A 16,021-nucleotide genomic window follows, 5' to 3' on the forward strand; every position below is an offset into this window, starting at 1 on the left:
GTATTTACTAAGGATACAGTTAGTTCCTGAGTTCTAAAACAAGCTGTGGATTGTCTTATACTTACACCGTACATCTAGCCTGCTGGTCCATGAGGATTTCCCTAATGTTTTCTCAGGAAAGGGTACCCTGAATGTCAGTCACTTCCTCTTGTCCTTGACTGTCAAATCTGTAGACCCACGGGTGGGTCTTCTTAGGCTATTTAAAATGTTTATTTATTTTTGAGAGAGAGAGAGAGGGAGGGAGAGAGGGAAAGTGCAGGCACATGTGGTATGCTAGTGTGCTAGTGGGAGAGGGACTGAGAGAAAGGGAGAGAATCCCAAGCAGGCTCTTCACTGACAGTGCAGAGCCCAGTGTGGGGCCCAGTCTCATGAACCGTGAGATCATGACCTGAGCCGAAATGAAGAGTCAGACGCTTAACCATCTGAGCTGCCCAGGCACCCTCCCTTAGATTTTAAAAGACACTTTTCTTACTGGACTTTGAGATGTCACTAAGAACTGTCATAAATTCTCTTTCAGTCCACCTGATTTCTTATTAGCAAGTGGCTTCCACACATTTGGAACTTCCCTGTCCCCTTCACTTGAAACACTGAGTCTTAAGTTGCGATGAGAAATACAGGATCATCAGGTAGGAGGTAAAGTCATAGTTCTGCAGGTTAGATGCACATGAATAATGTTGTGCTTTAACCGCCATGCCCAAGGAGTTTAACCTGCTGCCTAAATACTCCTGTACTTGACGGCCTCCCTCAGTGACTCTGCTGACTTCCCGTGGACCTCCTTTCAAGGTTAGGTTCGCTCTAGTACCAGATTCTAAAACCTCTCCCACCCCGAATCACCTTGGGGTCTTTCTTTACGCTCTGTGTCAAGGAACCCACTTTCCCTTAGGGGTTATCTCTAGTTGCTACTCCAGCTGCCTCCAGTGTATAGATCTTGGATGTCAGTGCCCCCACTGGGCCTCTGAGACAAGTTGCATCAAGGTGTGGCTATCTTAGAATAAGAGGCATGGAGAGCACATCTACATATAAAGAGTGCAGACAGGCATGACCGACTCGGGTCATCTGGTCACTCTGTGTGTCCCTCTGTCTTGACCCCTTTTAGGTGGGAGGACACACCATGCTCCCCATCCGTTGGATGCCCCCTGAAAGCATCATGTACCGGAAGTTCACTACGGAGAGCGATGTGTGGAGCTTTGGGGTGATCCTGTGGGAGATCTTCACCTACGGAAAGCAGCCATGGTTCCAGCTCTCAAACACAGAGGTACAGAAGGGGATAGATGGGAACCTCGATTTGGGTGAAGGCTGATTGGAGATGGCTCAGGCCAGGACTTAGACATAGTATACAAAACATCAGGTGGGGTTTGGAGCCAGCAGGGCATATGTAGGCAGAAGCAAGAGCGGGGAGCTTCTTAGTAGGAAAAAAAAATTATAGCTGTAGGAATTGTGGCATGATTGTCAAGAGAGCATGAAATCAGATGTTTAAATTGAGATGCGAGTCACGGTCCTGTTTGTCCTGCTACACTTAAACATCACACATGTTTCACTAAGACAGAAAATGAAAACAAAGAACAGCTCTGAGTTCTTCAATTGTGCCATCTTGTGGAAACACCCAAATTATCTGCATTCCCAAAGGCTTTGGGCATCCCAGGGAGGTGCAGCATGGTAGGTGGGGAAGGCACATTTCACGTTCTTGACAGAGCGACGTGTGTGGACTTCCAGGAATAAAAGGACCCATAATAGTAAACATAATAATAATGAACACATTCTATGTTTTTATAATTTTGATTTGTAATAATAAAAATATCGGTAATCAGATTTGTGCAATGGTTAACATTTAGTGCCAGGTACGTTTCTGAGCACGTTAGCTGTAATAACTCAGTACTTTCCACAGATACCTGTCGAGATTCAAGGAGAGGGAAGGGAACTGTTCGGGGTTCTGGAGAGGACTGGCCAGAATCTCAGAGGTGGGAGCTTCTGTGGCATGGAGAGGGCTTGGGCCATGGTCACAGCAGTCCTGGCTCCAGAGCCAGTCAGGATGGTTCTCACTTGTGTCTGGACCAGACTCATGTTGACCTGGAGAACTCAGTACAGTTAGTGGGCAGTAAGGGGCTCGGATTCCCAACCAAGCAGACTGATAAGAGAATGCAATTATTTTTTTTTAATTTTTTAGATGTTTATTTATTTTTGAGAGAAAGAGTGCCTGAGCGGGGGAGAGGCAGAGAAAGAGGGAGACACAGAAGCCAAAGCAGGCTCCAGGCTCTGAGCTGTCAGCACAGAGCCCAATGTGGGGCTCGATCTCAAAAACCATGAGATCGTGACCTGAGCTGAAGTGGGACGCTTAACCTCCTGAGCCACCCAGGCACCCCCACAGGAGCCTTTGAATATTACGATTTTATCTGAATATTCAAGAAAGTATCTTTGTTTGGGGAAGCTATGTTCACCTGTGCCCTAACCAGTAAGTTTCTAAGACTGAAAAGAAGGCATTTCTTTAAGTCTGTAGTATCTCATCAATCACAAGCTAAATGAGTCTTAACCACATTTCCCAAAGTAGGACAAGACATTTTAATGACCTTTAAAAAAAGAAAGTGTATCCAAACCCATTTGTTGTAGTGTTTTCAAAAATTGTTGCTGCTTTCTTGGGCTGTGGGATTGGTGGTAAACACAAAGGTTCCCACAAGCGTGCCCACACATACATGCATGCATGCATATGCCCACCCGCATATTGCACATGTGCACACACATGTACAAACGTGCATGCACACACATGCATATACCCACCCACATATGTGCACACGTGCATACACATGTAAAAACATGTTTGCACACACATACATGTATGTGTGCACATACCCACCTGCATATGTGCACAGGTGCATACACATGTAAAGACATGTGCATGCACATACATGCACACACCCACCCGCATATGCACACACATGCACAAACGTGTGCACGTGGATACAGGCATGCATGCATATACCCACCCGTGTACATGCACACGTGCACACACATGCACAAACATGCACGCACAGAAGCACACACACATCCTGAGCAGAGCCTCCATGTAGTTTGGTGGCTCCAGTAAAGAGGGGATCTGGGTTGAGGGACTATTGGTGTCAGTAGAAGATCTGCCCTGGATACCCAAGTTGGCTTGTAGTAGCCAAGAAAGTGTTTCTGATCATGTTTGTTAAATGTTTATTTATTTTTGAGAGAGAGAGAGGGAGAGAGAGAGAGAATGTGCAAGTTGGGGAGGGGGAGAGAGAGAGAGAGAGGCATAGAACCTGAAGCAGGCTCCAGGCTCTGAGCTATCAGCACAGAGCCCGACGCGGGGCCTAAATGCACGAACTGTGAAATCACGACCTGAGCTGAGGTCAGATGCTTAATCGACTGAACCACCTGGGTGCCCCAACGTTTCTGATCATTTCTAACACAGTTCGGTGAGACAGTGGCCTTGAAGGTGGGACAGGGCCTCCAGCCACCTGTCCCACTCCACCCTCCAGAGCAGCCAAGTGCTGGCAGCTACTGATCACGGGTTCCTTTACGGAAGCTGACACCCCGGCCAGCCCCACCCTGCAGAAGACGCGACAGAGCACTTTTGGTCGTAGCGTTAACAGCTGCTGCAGTCTGAGCTGGGTCCCTTTCCGTGGAGGTGAAGGTAATGGAGTGTGGAGACAAGGCTCTAATAAGAACGGGAGAATATGAGCAGCTGGAGACCTATCGGGCTGGCACAGAAATGAGTCTCATGGGCTGGCTCCAACCCCCGGGGTGAACAGGACCAGGAAGGTGCTGACACAGTGAAGGTTTGACAGGCTGTCCTGGGGTCAGAGTGACATGAGACAACATGGCCCTGTTGGGGTCAGTAGGGGGAGACAAAAGAGAACAAAGGCACTTGTCTTGCCCAACTGAACACAGAGTCGCGGGGGCAAAGACACTAGAGGCACTCAGCTAGAGAAGATTCTGTGTATTTTTATCATTACAACCCATCTCCGAACAAGGAAAGTGGAGTTTGGGGCAAGTTGCCCAGAGTTAGGGAGAAGTTAAAACCAACCCAAGTCGTGGAAGATGAAACCTTGAAACGTCACGTATTCGAGGTCAGCAAAGAAGTGCCTTTGATGGGGCGCCGGGGTGGCTCAGTCGGTTGAGCATCCGCCTCTCGATTTCAGCTCACATCATGATGTCGCCGTTCGTGTGTTCAAACGCCACGTCAGGCTCTGTGCTGACAGTGTGGAGCCTGTCTGAGATTCTCTCTCTCTCCTTCTCTCTCTCTGCCCCTGCCTGTTCATGCTCTCTTTCTCTTCCTCTCAAAATAAATAAATAAACATTAAAAAAAAAAAAAAAGAAGAAGTGCCTTTGAGAAATTGGAAATGAAGCTCAAATTACAGGCATGGTCCCCACGTGGCCAGCTGGGGTGGGTCCCACCACACGTTATTTGTTTTCTTCCTACTCCTCCTTAGGCCTCCCATTCAGTACGTGTTGCCATGCTTCGTGCTCTTGGCTTCGTTTGCATTTTACGACACTTAGGAGGTAGTCAAGGCAGACATTTGATCCCCATCTTCCAGATGAGGGTGCTGGGACCCTGTGAGGTTAACTGACTTGCGCCGGCCACCCAGCTGGGCAGTGGTGAATCGTGCAGCAGTCTTGGTGTGAAGGATGTTCACAAAAACCAAATATGCGGGTTAGTGCAAAGAGCAGGGGGTGGGGGCGTGCTGAGCAAGGGACCCGCAAGGTGGCTTAGAGATAAGCAAGGTGCTCTACACAGAGGCCGGGAGCAGGAGGGGAGCTGGCCAGGAAGTGGGAGCTAAGGGGAGGGAGGCATGGAGGGGCCAGATGGTGTAGAGCTCCTTCAAGGGGGTTTCAAAGTCATTCAGGCTCATAAGAGGGGAGGGACAGGTCAGATGCCAGACCCTGCTGCTAAGTGGCAATGAACGCAGGGTGGCATTCAGACGAAATTGAGGGCCAGAGAGGAAGAGTCAAGTACAGGGGAGAGTGTATGTGGGGGAGTCCGTGAAGACCTGACCCAAGGGGCGGGGCACAAAGGGCAATGGTGGGCGCGGCCAGCCAGCCACCTGCACAGGACAGGGGAGAGACTCGGGGCTGTCTCCAGCCAGCCTGCCGCCCGTGCAGGGGGGCACCCCGGCTCTGCACTGGAGCCCCTCCGTGAGGTCGTCGCCTGCTGCTTTTGCTGGGTGTGAGCCGCGGGGCCCCGGCAAGGCTTTGGATGTAACGTCCTGCCGCTTTCCACTTTTTCAGGTCATCGAGTGTATCACCCAGGGTCGTGTGCTGGAGCGGCCCCGAGTGTGCCCCAAAGAGGTGTACGACGTCATGCTGGGGTGCTGGCAGAGGGAACCCCAGCAGCGGCTGAACATCAAGGAGATCTACAAAGTCCTTCACGCTTTGGGGAAAGCCGCCCCCATCTACCTGGACATCCTCGGCTAGCGGTGGCTGGCGGTCACGGATGCGTACTCTGTTGCCTCCTGTCTCCTGGCCTCACATCCTCCCTTGTCACCTCACACTCCTTTCTTCCATCCTGACTGAAGCGAACATCTTCATATAAACTCAAGTGCCTGCTACACATACAACACTGAAAAAAAAAAAAAGGAAAGAAAAAACCCTGTAAGGCAGTTTGGCGAATATATATATATATATACATATATATATTTATATATCTAACTATCTATCTATCTATATCCACAGACAGAGAGATACCTTCTCTAATACAGAGAGAAGCTGCTGACACAGAAACCATAAGACTGTAACAACAACTCAGAAAATCTTAAATATTATAAACACAAATGGAAACCCCCTTTGACGGAAGCTGGGGTCCCTGCTTCTTCGGCTCTGGCTTTTCGGAGCCGAAGACCTTGATGACACAGAGACGGTCTTCCTGCGGGGACAGGAGGAGCTGGGGTGGGGTGCGAATTGTTCAGGCGATTACCTGCACAGGTGCGTTTCCCCTCCCCGGCCCCCCCTCCCCGAGCTCTGCACAGGTGCATGGACAGACCCCATCAACTGCACTCAGGATGCAGCGGGAAAGAACACTGGACCGGGGGCCTCTGGAAAAGCCTCATGTCTCCCCTGACTGTTGCCTCCACGCCTTCCCCTTTCCTCTGCTTCAAGACGGTTCTCCCATTCGTCCATTCTGGAAAGTAGAGTCCTGACGCTTTTGGAAGTCAGTGAGGGCGTGTACCAGTCAACACGTAACAACCGACAAGATACAAAACCATCATGACAATGGACTTCATCCATCTTGGGTGTAAACCACGCTCACGTTCCTTCCTAAATTTGAAAGGGACGTGCCATTTATTCTCTGAACCTCAAGAACTGGACGTTCTGGACTTAGCCACAGAAGAAGAAGCTGAAATTCGAACCCTCCCTGGCAAGGCACTGCCTCTCGTCTTTCCCTCGCTGGAAAGACTCCTCAGCCCCACCTCCCGCATTCGGGCCTTTCGGGGAGTTTGGGGGCGAAGGGAACGTCCCGCCTGTTGCCCGCAAATGTGGACGCAGCAGGGTTCCGGTAGCAGGAGACTTCGTTCCTTGTAGGTCGTTATAAAGTGTGCCCCTCCGTGTCCTCTGTTTCTCATCCTGCCTGCCCAGGTCCCCAGCCCCCCACTTCCTGGGCCTCTCGCAAGTCCCAGGTGAACCTCACTGCCAGGGAAGCGAGCCAGGTGTAGCCAGAGCGTGGGGCAGCGCTTGTATCGGGGAGCGAGGCGGTACCGTGGGCAGCAGCCAGCAGGGGAGAATCTATCTGGCACCTGCACCGGCCCCTTGGCATTCTCCTCACGTTTCCAGGCCCTGGAAGGATTGATGCATCTGCCTTTGAGCTGCTGTGAAAATGCAGGGGCTGAAAAATCGCTTTTGTGGGCTGGGGGCGGGGGGAGGGGCCGAGGCTTCTCTGGGAGGTGTCCGCCGCGGGCCACGGCCACAGGCGCGGCATCTTAATGAGGACTGAGCCCTGACCAGGGAGAGAGAATGAGGCGTGTGGGCTGGGGTCCTGGCCGCTGCTGTCAAGGGCTGTCACGGGGGCAGATCTCCGGGCCTCCCCGATGCACGACAAGGAAATGCTTCCGGAGGGCAACCGCCTGGCCCCTCCCAGCTCGCCGGCCCCTCCACCTCACCCCAAGCACAGAGCTACCTAGTGGACTGGCCTTTGCCCAGTGGGAGCCTCGGGGAGTGGGGGGCTCGGACCCGCACCCTGCCCTGCCAGCCGGAGGGGCTGTCGGCGGCCCCCGGTGGCCTGGTCAGCTGCAGTGCGGGCATCCCTGTGGGGTTTGGGACAAATCCTGTATGTGTGGTTTTGCTTCTTTTTTTAGACCCACAAATGTTTTTATTCCAATAGAAAAGAGCTGTGCTCAGACTGTAGGCCTCGGTTGGAAGTCAGGGATCAGTGGGGCTGCTCAGCTGGGCTGGGAGGGGAGCCGGAGTTTGGTTTAGGGTTTTCACTGTGCTGGGTTCCCAACCCAAAGGACTTTGGAGGAGGGCTGGGTGGACCGACCACCTCAGAGGAACCCTTTGCTCTCCTATGGCAGGTATCCTCCTGTCTTTCCACCCAGAGGCCGTGGCTCTATTCTGGGGCCTCTAATGCTGGCTGAACTGTGCCGTCTGGTGTTGAGCAGGGTAACTAAGAGAGAGGTGAGCGTGGAGGGGGGGCCTTGAGGGGGAAGGGCCTTCTGGTTAGATGTGAGGCCCCAAGGCTCCCGTTACTGCCAAAACAGATCTTGTGTGGCCTTCCATCTCACAGGCTGTGTTTCTAGAACCTCATGGTCACTGATAGGCTGGGAAGAGGGGGTGTGGGAAGGAGTTGGAAGCTGCTGGGCAACTGGGAATGAGGAACCTTCTAGGGTTTCACCTCAGGGTGCAGAGTCATCACGGCCTAATGGAAGAAGACAGTTCCTTCGGGAGCCAGGAGCCCTGGAAGAGATGGAAGTTGTCTGATTGTACAGGCCCTCGTGCTGGCCATGGGGATGTGTCTGCATCATGTCCCCTGGAAGCCGCTGCCTCTCGTGAGGGCAGAGCAAGGGGCAGCAGAGAGGGAGGCCCGGCTTTCTTACCCCCTTGTCGTGCTCTCTTTGTACAGTCTACATGTTGACTTATGTAAAGGCAAGGAAAAAAAAAGCTTTCTGGAGGGTGAGGGAGGCAAAGACTAGGACTGTGGTCACTGAAGGGGCACCCGGGGCCCTGGGAGCAAGCAGGGGACATTATCCCTCCTGTGGTGGGAAGCTCGGCTGAGACTTGCTCTACGGGTCTCAGTCTCCTGTCTGCGAAACAAGAGGTGCCTCTTCGTCTCCGGCCCTTCAGGGTCTGAAGTGTTTAGATTCTCACAGTGCTGAGTCACTGTGCCATTGTTCACGGTAGCGCCCCGGAATGCGACGGTGGCCCTCCAGGGTGGCTCTCCTCGGGCCTTGCGTGGGCAGGGGCAGCTGCCACCGGGGGCTCGAGGGCCTGGGCCCACATGGGTCCTGTGGACACTCCTCTCCTTCTTGGTGCCTCCGTCACAATGGCAGATGTCCGAGATGACTTTAGACCCAGAGGGCGTGTTTGGTCTTTTTCCCCATCCCCAGCCTCTTTGCACACCTAGAAAGCTCTGGCGAAGGCCTATCCATCTATTTATTTTCAAAGAGCTCAGTGTGACTAAATGAGTCTTACAGTGACATCCCATCAGCCAGTGTAGCCACCCCAGTCTGTCCCACTGTCACCCCTCCACACCAAAATCCACATTTTAAAAAAGCATGCTAGAGGGACCGTGAAGATGCGGTTGGATGCAGACACCATCGTGAGCCTTGGGGGAAGCTCCAGGTCCCTGAGGCTGACCTCCCTGCCATGTCTTCCTCATCTGGTCCCCTCCTGGACTGAGTGACAGGGACCTGCTGTCGGGTGCCCACCTTGGAGTAAGGAGGCATGGCCAAGGGTCCTCCCTGTTCTTGACTTTGGACGTGAACCAGATGCCGCCCTCTTATTATATCCCTGACCTCAGTGGATCTCGAGACTCACTGAGCGTTCTCTTGCTAACAGATGAGAGACTTGTGTTCCTCCACTCAGCAGATCATGCCCAGATCCTCCCTGGAGAGAGGCTTCCCTCTGGAGGCCAAGGAGCCTTGGTCCTTCTGGGTTCAGGCTGAACCTTACCCTTCTTCTCTAGTGATGCTTATCTTGTGGAATATACTAGTGCAAATATTTTTGGTGCTAAATACTACAGAAACCAACACCCATAGGAGAGCTGACAGCCAATTTCTGGGGGTGCGTGAGACACCCCCTCAAAAGCGGAAGGATTCCGTTGTGCTGGGACACTACAGGATGCATGGGAGCTTGGGTGGGAGCATGCAGGGATGTGGAAAGACCGTCAAATTCCCAGCTCTGCTCTTGGTTACCCAGGTGACCATGGCCAGGTCATAATCTCTCAGAGTATCAGATTTCTCATCTGAGACATTTGAGAGACCAGAATAGATATCCTTGGGATTCTTCTCAATTAAAAAAAAAAAAATCTGTTCTGCTCCCACCTATTTTGTTTTCTCTGCTTTTTTACTTGCTTATCAGAAATAAGAGACAAGATGAAAGGCAGGTATGGAAGGGGAGAAGGAAAAGTTACCCAAGGCAAGAAACTGTTTCTGGAAGGCACATAGGGAAGACTGTAGTGATTGGTAGGGTTGAGGGATATTGGGGGGTAGGGGGACAGGCACACTGGCTCACCGGCTGCCGCCTGGCCCCATGGCTGATTTCCACAGGCTTTCCTTCCTCAGCTAGCTGGCTACTCCATTCCACACCGATGCACCGTGAGCCGGCAGAAACCATTCCAAGATAGGGAGACACACCTGCGTACCTCTCATGCAGGCCACTGGCAATTTGAACTCAGAAACCAACAGATGTTTCCCTTCAAATGCTATTTCCAGGAGGTAGGATGTTGGAAAGAGGGCAGTATTTTAGGATGCAGACTCTTCACCCAAGTCCTTTTCCTTTCAGGAATGATGAATGGTGTCCTTGCTCCTCTTTTCCCAAACTAAACAGCAGCCGGATTGTCTTGTTCGAGGTGTGGTTACTGCAACAGGCAGTCTTGGGCTTTGAGAGCTTCGCTGTGCTTTGCTTAGAGTCTGAAGCCAAGAAACGCCTCTAGGTGTTGGTTGAATGAGCCATGTCCTGACAGGCTAGAGGACCACTCTCAGATGCCCCCGGGATGGCTATTGTCAGCTTTGGTGGAGCCAGCCTGCTAGAGTACCCAATGGCATTTGCCTTAGAGCAAGAAATGGCACCCTTAGCTCAGGGCTTGGTGCTGTAGCCACTTTGGTGTTGGTCCCTGGTGTGCCAAACTTTTCTTTGATACCAAATAAAATGTTCAGGCTAGCACATAATAGGTTTTAAAGGGAAATTCCAAGTCTTTGTATCATTGTTAAGATCTCAATATAGACTCCAGAAAATGCTTTGGGATTGCTTAACATCATTGGTAGCATCATCTGAGGGGGAGTATAGGCCCATATACATTGCATGTTTATGTCTCTATATTTAATTAGACTGACTTCAGTGAAGTTCTGCTTGGACTCAGCAAACGGATTCCTTGATGCTTGGTCTCTTTCAGTCTCACATTCCTTGGAGATGAGCTATCCAGAGATGGACTGGCCTACAAGAGACAGAAAGATGCTATTGGGAAATCTGTCATTTTGTAAAATTTGATCACTTGGTGCTCCCTGGATTAATGCTGGTGACAACATTCTGGGCATCTGAAAATCCCTCCTTCTGGCAGTCTGATAGATTACCTTGCAGGAGTGCTTTCTACTACTTTCCATTTGGGAGTCAGCATTGAATTTACCAGGACTGTAGATGCAACCACTCCCTAGAAGGGATGGGACAGAGAGAATGCGAGATGCCGATCATGCTCACTCTTTTGGAAAAGTGACTGGTGGATGTGATGAACATTCGTGTCACTACTTTGGGCATTAGGACTTTTGCTGTAAGCATAAACTGTTTCACCCTAAGGAACTGAATCATGGCTTCTTTCCCTGGTGCAATCTCCCCAAGCATAGTTTTCCTTGACTTCCTAAAAAAATTCTATGCGTTGCAACAAGAGATGTCTCTGGCCCAAGTGTCAGTGTGCCAATATAGATGCTTTCCTATTTCACAAGGAGATCTGTGGAGATTGAGATCCCCCTCAAAATACTTGGAATTCTTGATCAAAGTAATAAAATTCAGATTCCCCTTCCTTTTTAGCTAAGTTCCAAATTTAAAACTAGGCCTTGTCTGATACTTGCAGTAGGGATGGTGTCTTAAACCAGTGTGCTGAGTTATTTCCCCTCATACTGAGGCAGGACAGTAAGCTCTGTTAATTTTTCCTCTAATCACCAAGGTAAACATTGCTTTGTGTGCAGTGCTATGGCCCAAACTTGTAGTTTGCAAGAGACACTTCTAGCCAACAAAGCTAGACGTTTCTAGATGTATCAAGAGAACACAGATGAGGAAAGTCCTGAGCATCTGAGGCTCAGGGCATCTGAGAAGTACCTTGGAGCTCAGGTGTCTTGCTTTCCAGTTTGACATATTATGAGAAGAATTGGTTTGTTATCACTTTAGACAATGACCAGTGTAGACGTCCTTCATCAAAGTCCAAAGGAAGACTGAGAACCCTGATATCCACTATATTCTCGAACATTGTTTTGGATGCAGTTTCTCCAAAGCCCAATGAGAAATGTCAGTACTCAAGTCTAGGTCTGATAGTTATTCCTTCATTTAAGAAGAGTGTATGGAAGTCATTAAAAAAGAAGAATTTTGTGATATGTTAACTGGGAGGACATACTCAAATGAATAGCTTCCTTAAATGTTTTGTTTCTTTCTTGGAGAACTCTCCGTGACCCGTCTCCATTTAACAGCTATGTGACGTTCAGCCGATGCTTCTGAGCCCACCTCTGGGGTAAATGAATAAACCTGGTCCAGGTGATTTGATTTCTGCTTTCTGCAGAAGAGAAGTAAATCTCAGTAAAGAAGATTTTCTTTCATTTTTGTGCTTCTTACTTTTTCCTTTTTTTTTTTTTCTTTTGGCTGTATCCTCTTGCCTCCATGGGACTGACAATCCAACATCTCCTACTCCATGAAAGTCTTAATGTGAGGTGAATTCCAGGACCACAAACAGTTAGGACTTCAAACAGTGAGAAAATTGGCGCTGAATGATTCGGCACACAAAGCAGAAAACCTTCATTTCCTGCAGGCAGGATGGAATTGACTGTTATATTAAGACTTGTGAAGGAGCCCTGCCCCAGAGTAATTTCGATGCTGTCAGACAACGTTGACATCTAGATTAACCTCTGTGCAGTGAAGTTTACTGCAAAGCTCATTGGGATGCAAGTGGTGTATCTCTGCAAATCCCATCTGGAACCCTCGGTGGCCCATCCCTTCCCCACCCACTGCTCACTCCATCCGTGAACTTTTAGCCCCCAGGAGCAGAGAAGCCATGACTGGGGTCTGAGCCCAGCAGAGGGAGCTTCTTGACCTCTCTCTAACCACAGTGCTGAGCCAAGTTTTCCACTCCGTGGGAGTGACAGTGGGGGTCACTGTCTTGGTTTTTCCCGAGGGGACTGCACATCAAGGCGTGGAAGCCACTCTGCTGATGACAAAACGGCTTTGCAGCATATCTCGACGCTGCACAAAGTGAAATGGTTTATGAAGAATTAGTGTGCACTGCCTCAGTGAACCCTGCTCTCCCCCCCCTACCCCACTCCCCGGGGTCCCCCAGCAATTCTTGGTGTGGATGTAGCAGGTCAGGGCTACAGCCAGGTGGCCAGATGGGGTAGTGGGTTCTGATGGACAAAGGGCTTGCCCTGGGTCTGTGCAGGGGTTTCCCACAATCCTTATGGGAGAGAGGCAGCCCCAGCTCCTTCCTCTCCTGGTTGGGACAGAGTGTGTACCTCTCAGAAGCCCCGGTGTGTCAGCTCTTTCCTTATGGGGTGGTGGGCTCCAGTGTGGCCTGGACCCTTTCTGACCCAACTGTGCCATGCCACGTGAAGGCACAGCGGCCAGCGGAAACCTCAAATCTGAACTCATGGCTTCTTTACGAACCAAGGCTGTTAATTACATCAGAAGTCTGAAGAAAAGGCCTTTAGTTTAGATTCCGACTCCTCCACCTTCAGATTCCCTCCTTCGGGCTGCTCCACACCATCCCGGGTGTCTTGGGAAACTGACCTGCAGAGTTTAGAATACCGTGAAGCCCAGAGAGCATATTTCTCCGGGGGTTTTACTGATTCTGATTCTCTCTGAAATTGTTTTTCCTACCTTGCCTCTTGCTTTGAATAGGAGTAACAGTCTCCTTGTATGTTCTCAGATATTTCTTTAGGAGAAATGAAAGCTTCCGGCCAAGGACACTGTGTTTATTGACTGGGGAAAATAGATTTCTGGGCCAACTAATGTCACAGTCATACAGAGGCAAACCTGAGGACGTTATTTGAAAGCAATTATCAGTGTTGCATCTTGTTCTAGATGCTCAAGCTCACGTAGTGCAAACTACATTCATCCCTCATTATTTATAATACTTGTTTAAATGCACACATGTGCACGCCATCCCCTCCGCCCCCCACAAATGCATCTTCACTCGTCTTGGTCCAATATGACCCAACAAGCCAATGTGCCCTGCATGTTCCTCCCACTGATATCTGTGTCTATGTGCATGCAAGTAAGTATGCTCCAGACATGTGGCTTCTTAAACTTCTCTACAGCTCATCTTTTCTTTTAATATCATCACACAGCCTGTGACTTTCTCCACTATGGATCATTTTATGAAGTTAGGGTGTTTTCAAAGGAGACTGGATCCCAAGTTTTCAGAACCTTCGTATTTAAAAGTTGGACTAGTTTTCTCAGAGAAACACAAAACCAAACTAAACCTTGATATAGATTTTATGTAATTAATTTGGAGGATGGTCAGGCGGGGAGAAGCACTGAATTTTGGCTTGAATAATACGTGCTAAGTAGATATACATGTGAACTGTGCTAAGGACAGATATACATGTGAACAGATATACATAGTTCAAGCAGATTACTGAAGCTATCTTGGAGTTGAAGCCTTTAGATAGGAAACTTAAAACATTCAGATTGAATCAGAACTTGATGAGAAAGGGTCCGATTTTCCCTGGGAAAGTTAGATGTTCCATGGGACATGGAAGGAACACTGGGTTGGAAGTGAGTAACTGCACTGGGTGTTACTTGGTGGGTGGCTGTGCACAAGTCACCTCAATTATCTGGCCCGAGGTGGAAGTGTCCTTAGTATAAATGGGCAGCTGGCAGCTAGTTGCAGACAAGCCCTCTCTCTGATTCCAGTGAGGGCTAAGCCGATCTACTTCACCCAGGGACGGCTCCAACCAGCTGTCATTAAAGCGTACCTTCTCAAGTCTCACCCAGAACAGGTGTGCACAACCTCCCATCCTACAGAGTCAGCCCGGTGTTCATCTTGCAGTCAGTTCACATCTCACACCTGCTGTTGAACGCTGCCCAAACTCTGAACTCCTATGGTCCATCGCTGTCCCTGACTCCAGCCCTTAAAGTCTGGCTTTTATCTCTGAAAGTCAAGGAAAGCCCTCTGGGCCCATCTCCTTCTTCCCTACCCTGAGCATCAGCCGCGCTTGTGACTGAGCCTAGCTAGGTTCCTGGAGAAGAAAACTATATGTTCTAGCAGCCATCCGTCAGTCTCTTTCCAGCTCCATGGACCAAGTGATTAGCTCCTCATTAGCACCTCATCAGTTGCTTTTGCACCAGAGACTCTGGGACAACAAGCCTATTATAATGCCTCAGTCTGTCTTTTTGAAGTCATCCCTTCCTTCTGGCTCGATTGAGAAAGGAGAGCCTGCTACCAACAGCTTTTCCTTCAAATTTCTCTGGCTTTTTTTTCCCCCTGGCTGTTAAATATACAGATAAATGGTAAACAGTGGCTTTCTCTTTTGTTTTCCAGGCCCCTCCCAGTGTGAGTGTACTATGCCCCTACGGAACAGGAGCACCACAGACCACATGTCAGCACAGTGTTCATTTATTTAGTGGAATGGTTATAATATTGACACAAAGGTTTGCAGCATCTAAATCTTGAGGGGGATAAGAGGCTTTTTCTATCAAATGAGATCTTTACTGTGATGGCACAAGAAGGGTTTATACCTTAAGAACAGCAATGAACCTGAGAACATGCTCCCTCTTTAAGGAACAATGAGGTGGAAGAAATCACTGGAGAAGTCACCAGGACACCAGACCCTCTATTCCGCAAATCACGATGTTTCAATAGATGCTTCAACTCTGTCCTTGACATGGCTCTAAAAACATAATAATGAACTATGATCAGCTATCCACATTTACTACTAAAATTCATCATGTCTAACCCAACCCCTATTTTTATCAAATATCATTTTTTTTCATAACTATCAGTTCAATGTTGCTTTTTGTTTCCTGGGCCCCTTCTAATATTTTCAGTGAGTTTTTTTTCATTTTTATTTCTTTAGGAAAGACATGGGGTCTATGTTAAATATTGTCTGTGATAAAATGGCAAGTGAGGTGGAGGGAGGTGATGGGCTGAGGACACAGAGGACCTCTGAGCTCGACTTCCTGCTGAAAAGCATTATCCCTTCTGTGCCTCAGTTTCTTAAGCCACAGAAAAGAGCCGCTAACAACCCCCCTCCTGTCACGGAGGGTTGTAATGAGCACCCAATGAAGTCATAGCTGTCAAAGTGCTCTGTGAGTGCCACAGGACCCCTTGAAGAGGTAAAGCCCCCTCTCTGGCAGTGAGTGTTGCAAATAGGCTTGCTGATGCCGAGCTGTGAGCGGCTCTGGCATGTGCCTTCTTTCGAGGCACACAAGCAGTTTCTCCTTCAAATTTCTTAAATTCCCCCTGCAGTCCGGTTTCTAGATTGTGGCCTTGGCTTTTTCCTCTTTGGCCACCACGCTTCGAGAGATGGAGAATACCTTTACAAAAATATAAGCAGAAGGAGGATAGTTTACCCATTTGGCTTTGTCATTGAAAAGAGATTACCGGTAGGTTTTGTTTTCAGGCCTGGAACCCTGAACATTTTATAGCAAGATGCCGTCT

The 16,021-nt window shown here is 49.4% G+C and overlaps 1 protein-coding gene across 8 annotated transcripts in view; it reads left to right on the forward strand.

Moving 5' to 3' along the window:
* NTRK3 (neurotrophic receptor tyrosine kinase 3) overlaps positions 1–15,485 on the forward strand; it is a 551,343-nt gene extending 535,858 nt beyond the window's left edge. For 7 of the 8 annotated variants that reach the window (XM_047863605.1, XM_047863604.1, XM_047863610.1 and 4 more), the window contains 2 exons: positions 1,097–1,255; positions 5,245–6,562. In XM_047863605.1, coding sequence (XP_047719561.1) covers positions 1,097–1,255; positions 5,245–5,430 — 345 coding nt within the window. In that variant the 3' untranslated portion in view covers positions 5,431–6,562. Of the gene's footprint in view, positions 1–1,096; positions 1,256–5,244; positions 6,563–14,902 lie in introns of those variants that run through there. The other variant, XR_007153153.1, reaches the window with a different exon arrangement.
* Positions 15,486–16,021: the final 536 nt, after the last annotated feature.

The sequence above is a fragment of the Prionailurus viverrinus genome, chromosome B3 (assembly GCF_022837055.1).
Source record: "Prionailurus viverrinus isolate Anna chromosome B3, UM_Priviv_1.0, whole genome shotgun sequence".
Classification (NCBI taxonomy): Eukaryota; Metazoa; Chordata; class Mammalia; order Carnivora; family Felidae; genus Prionailurus; species Prionailurus viverrinus.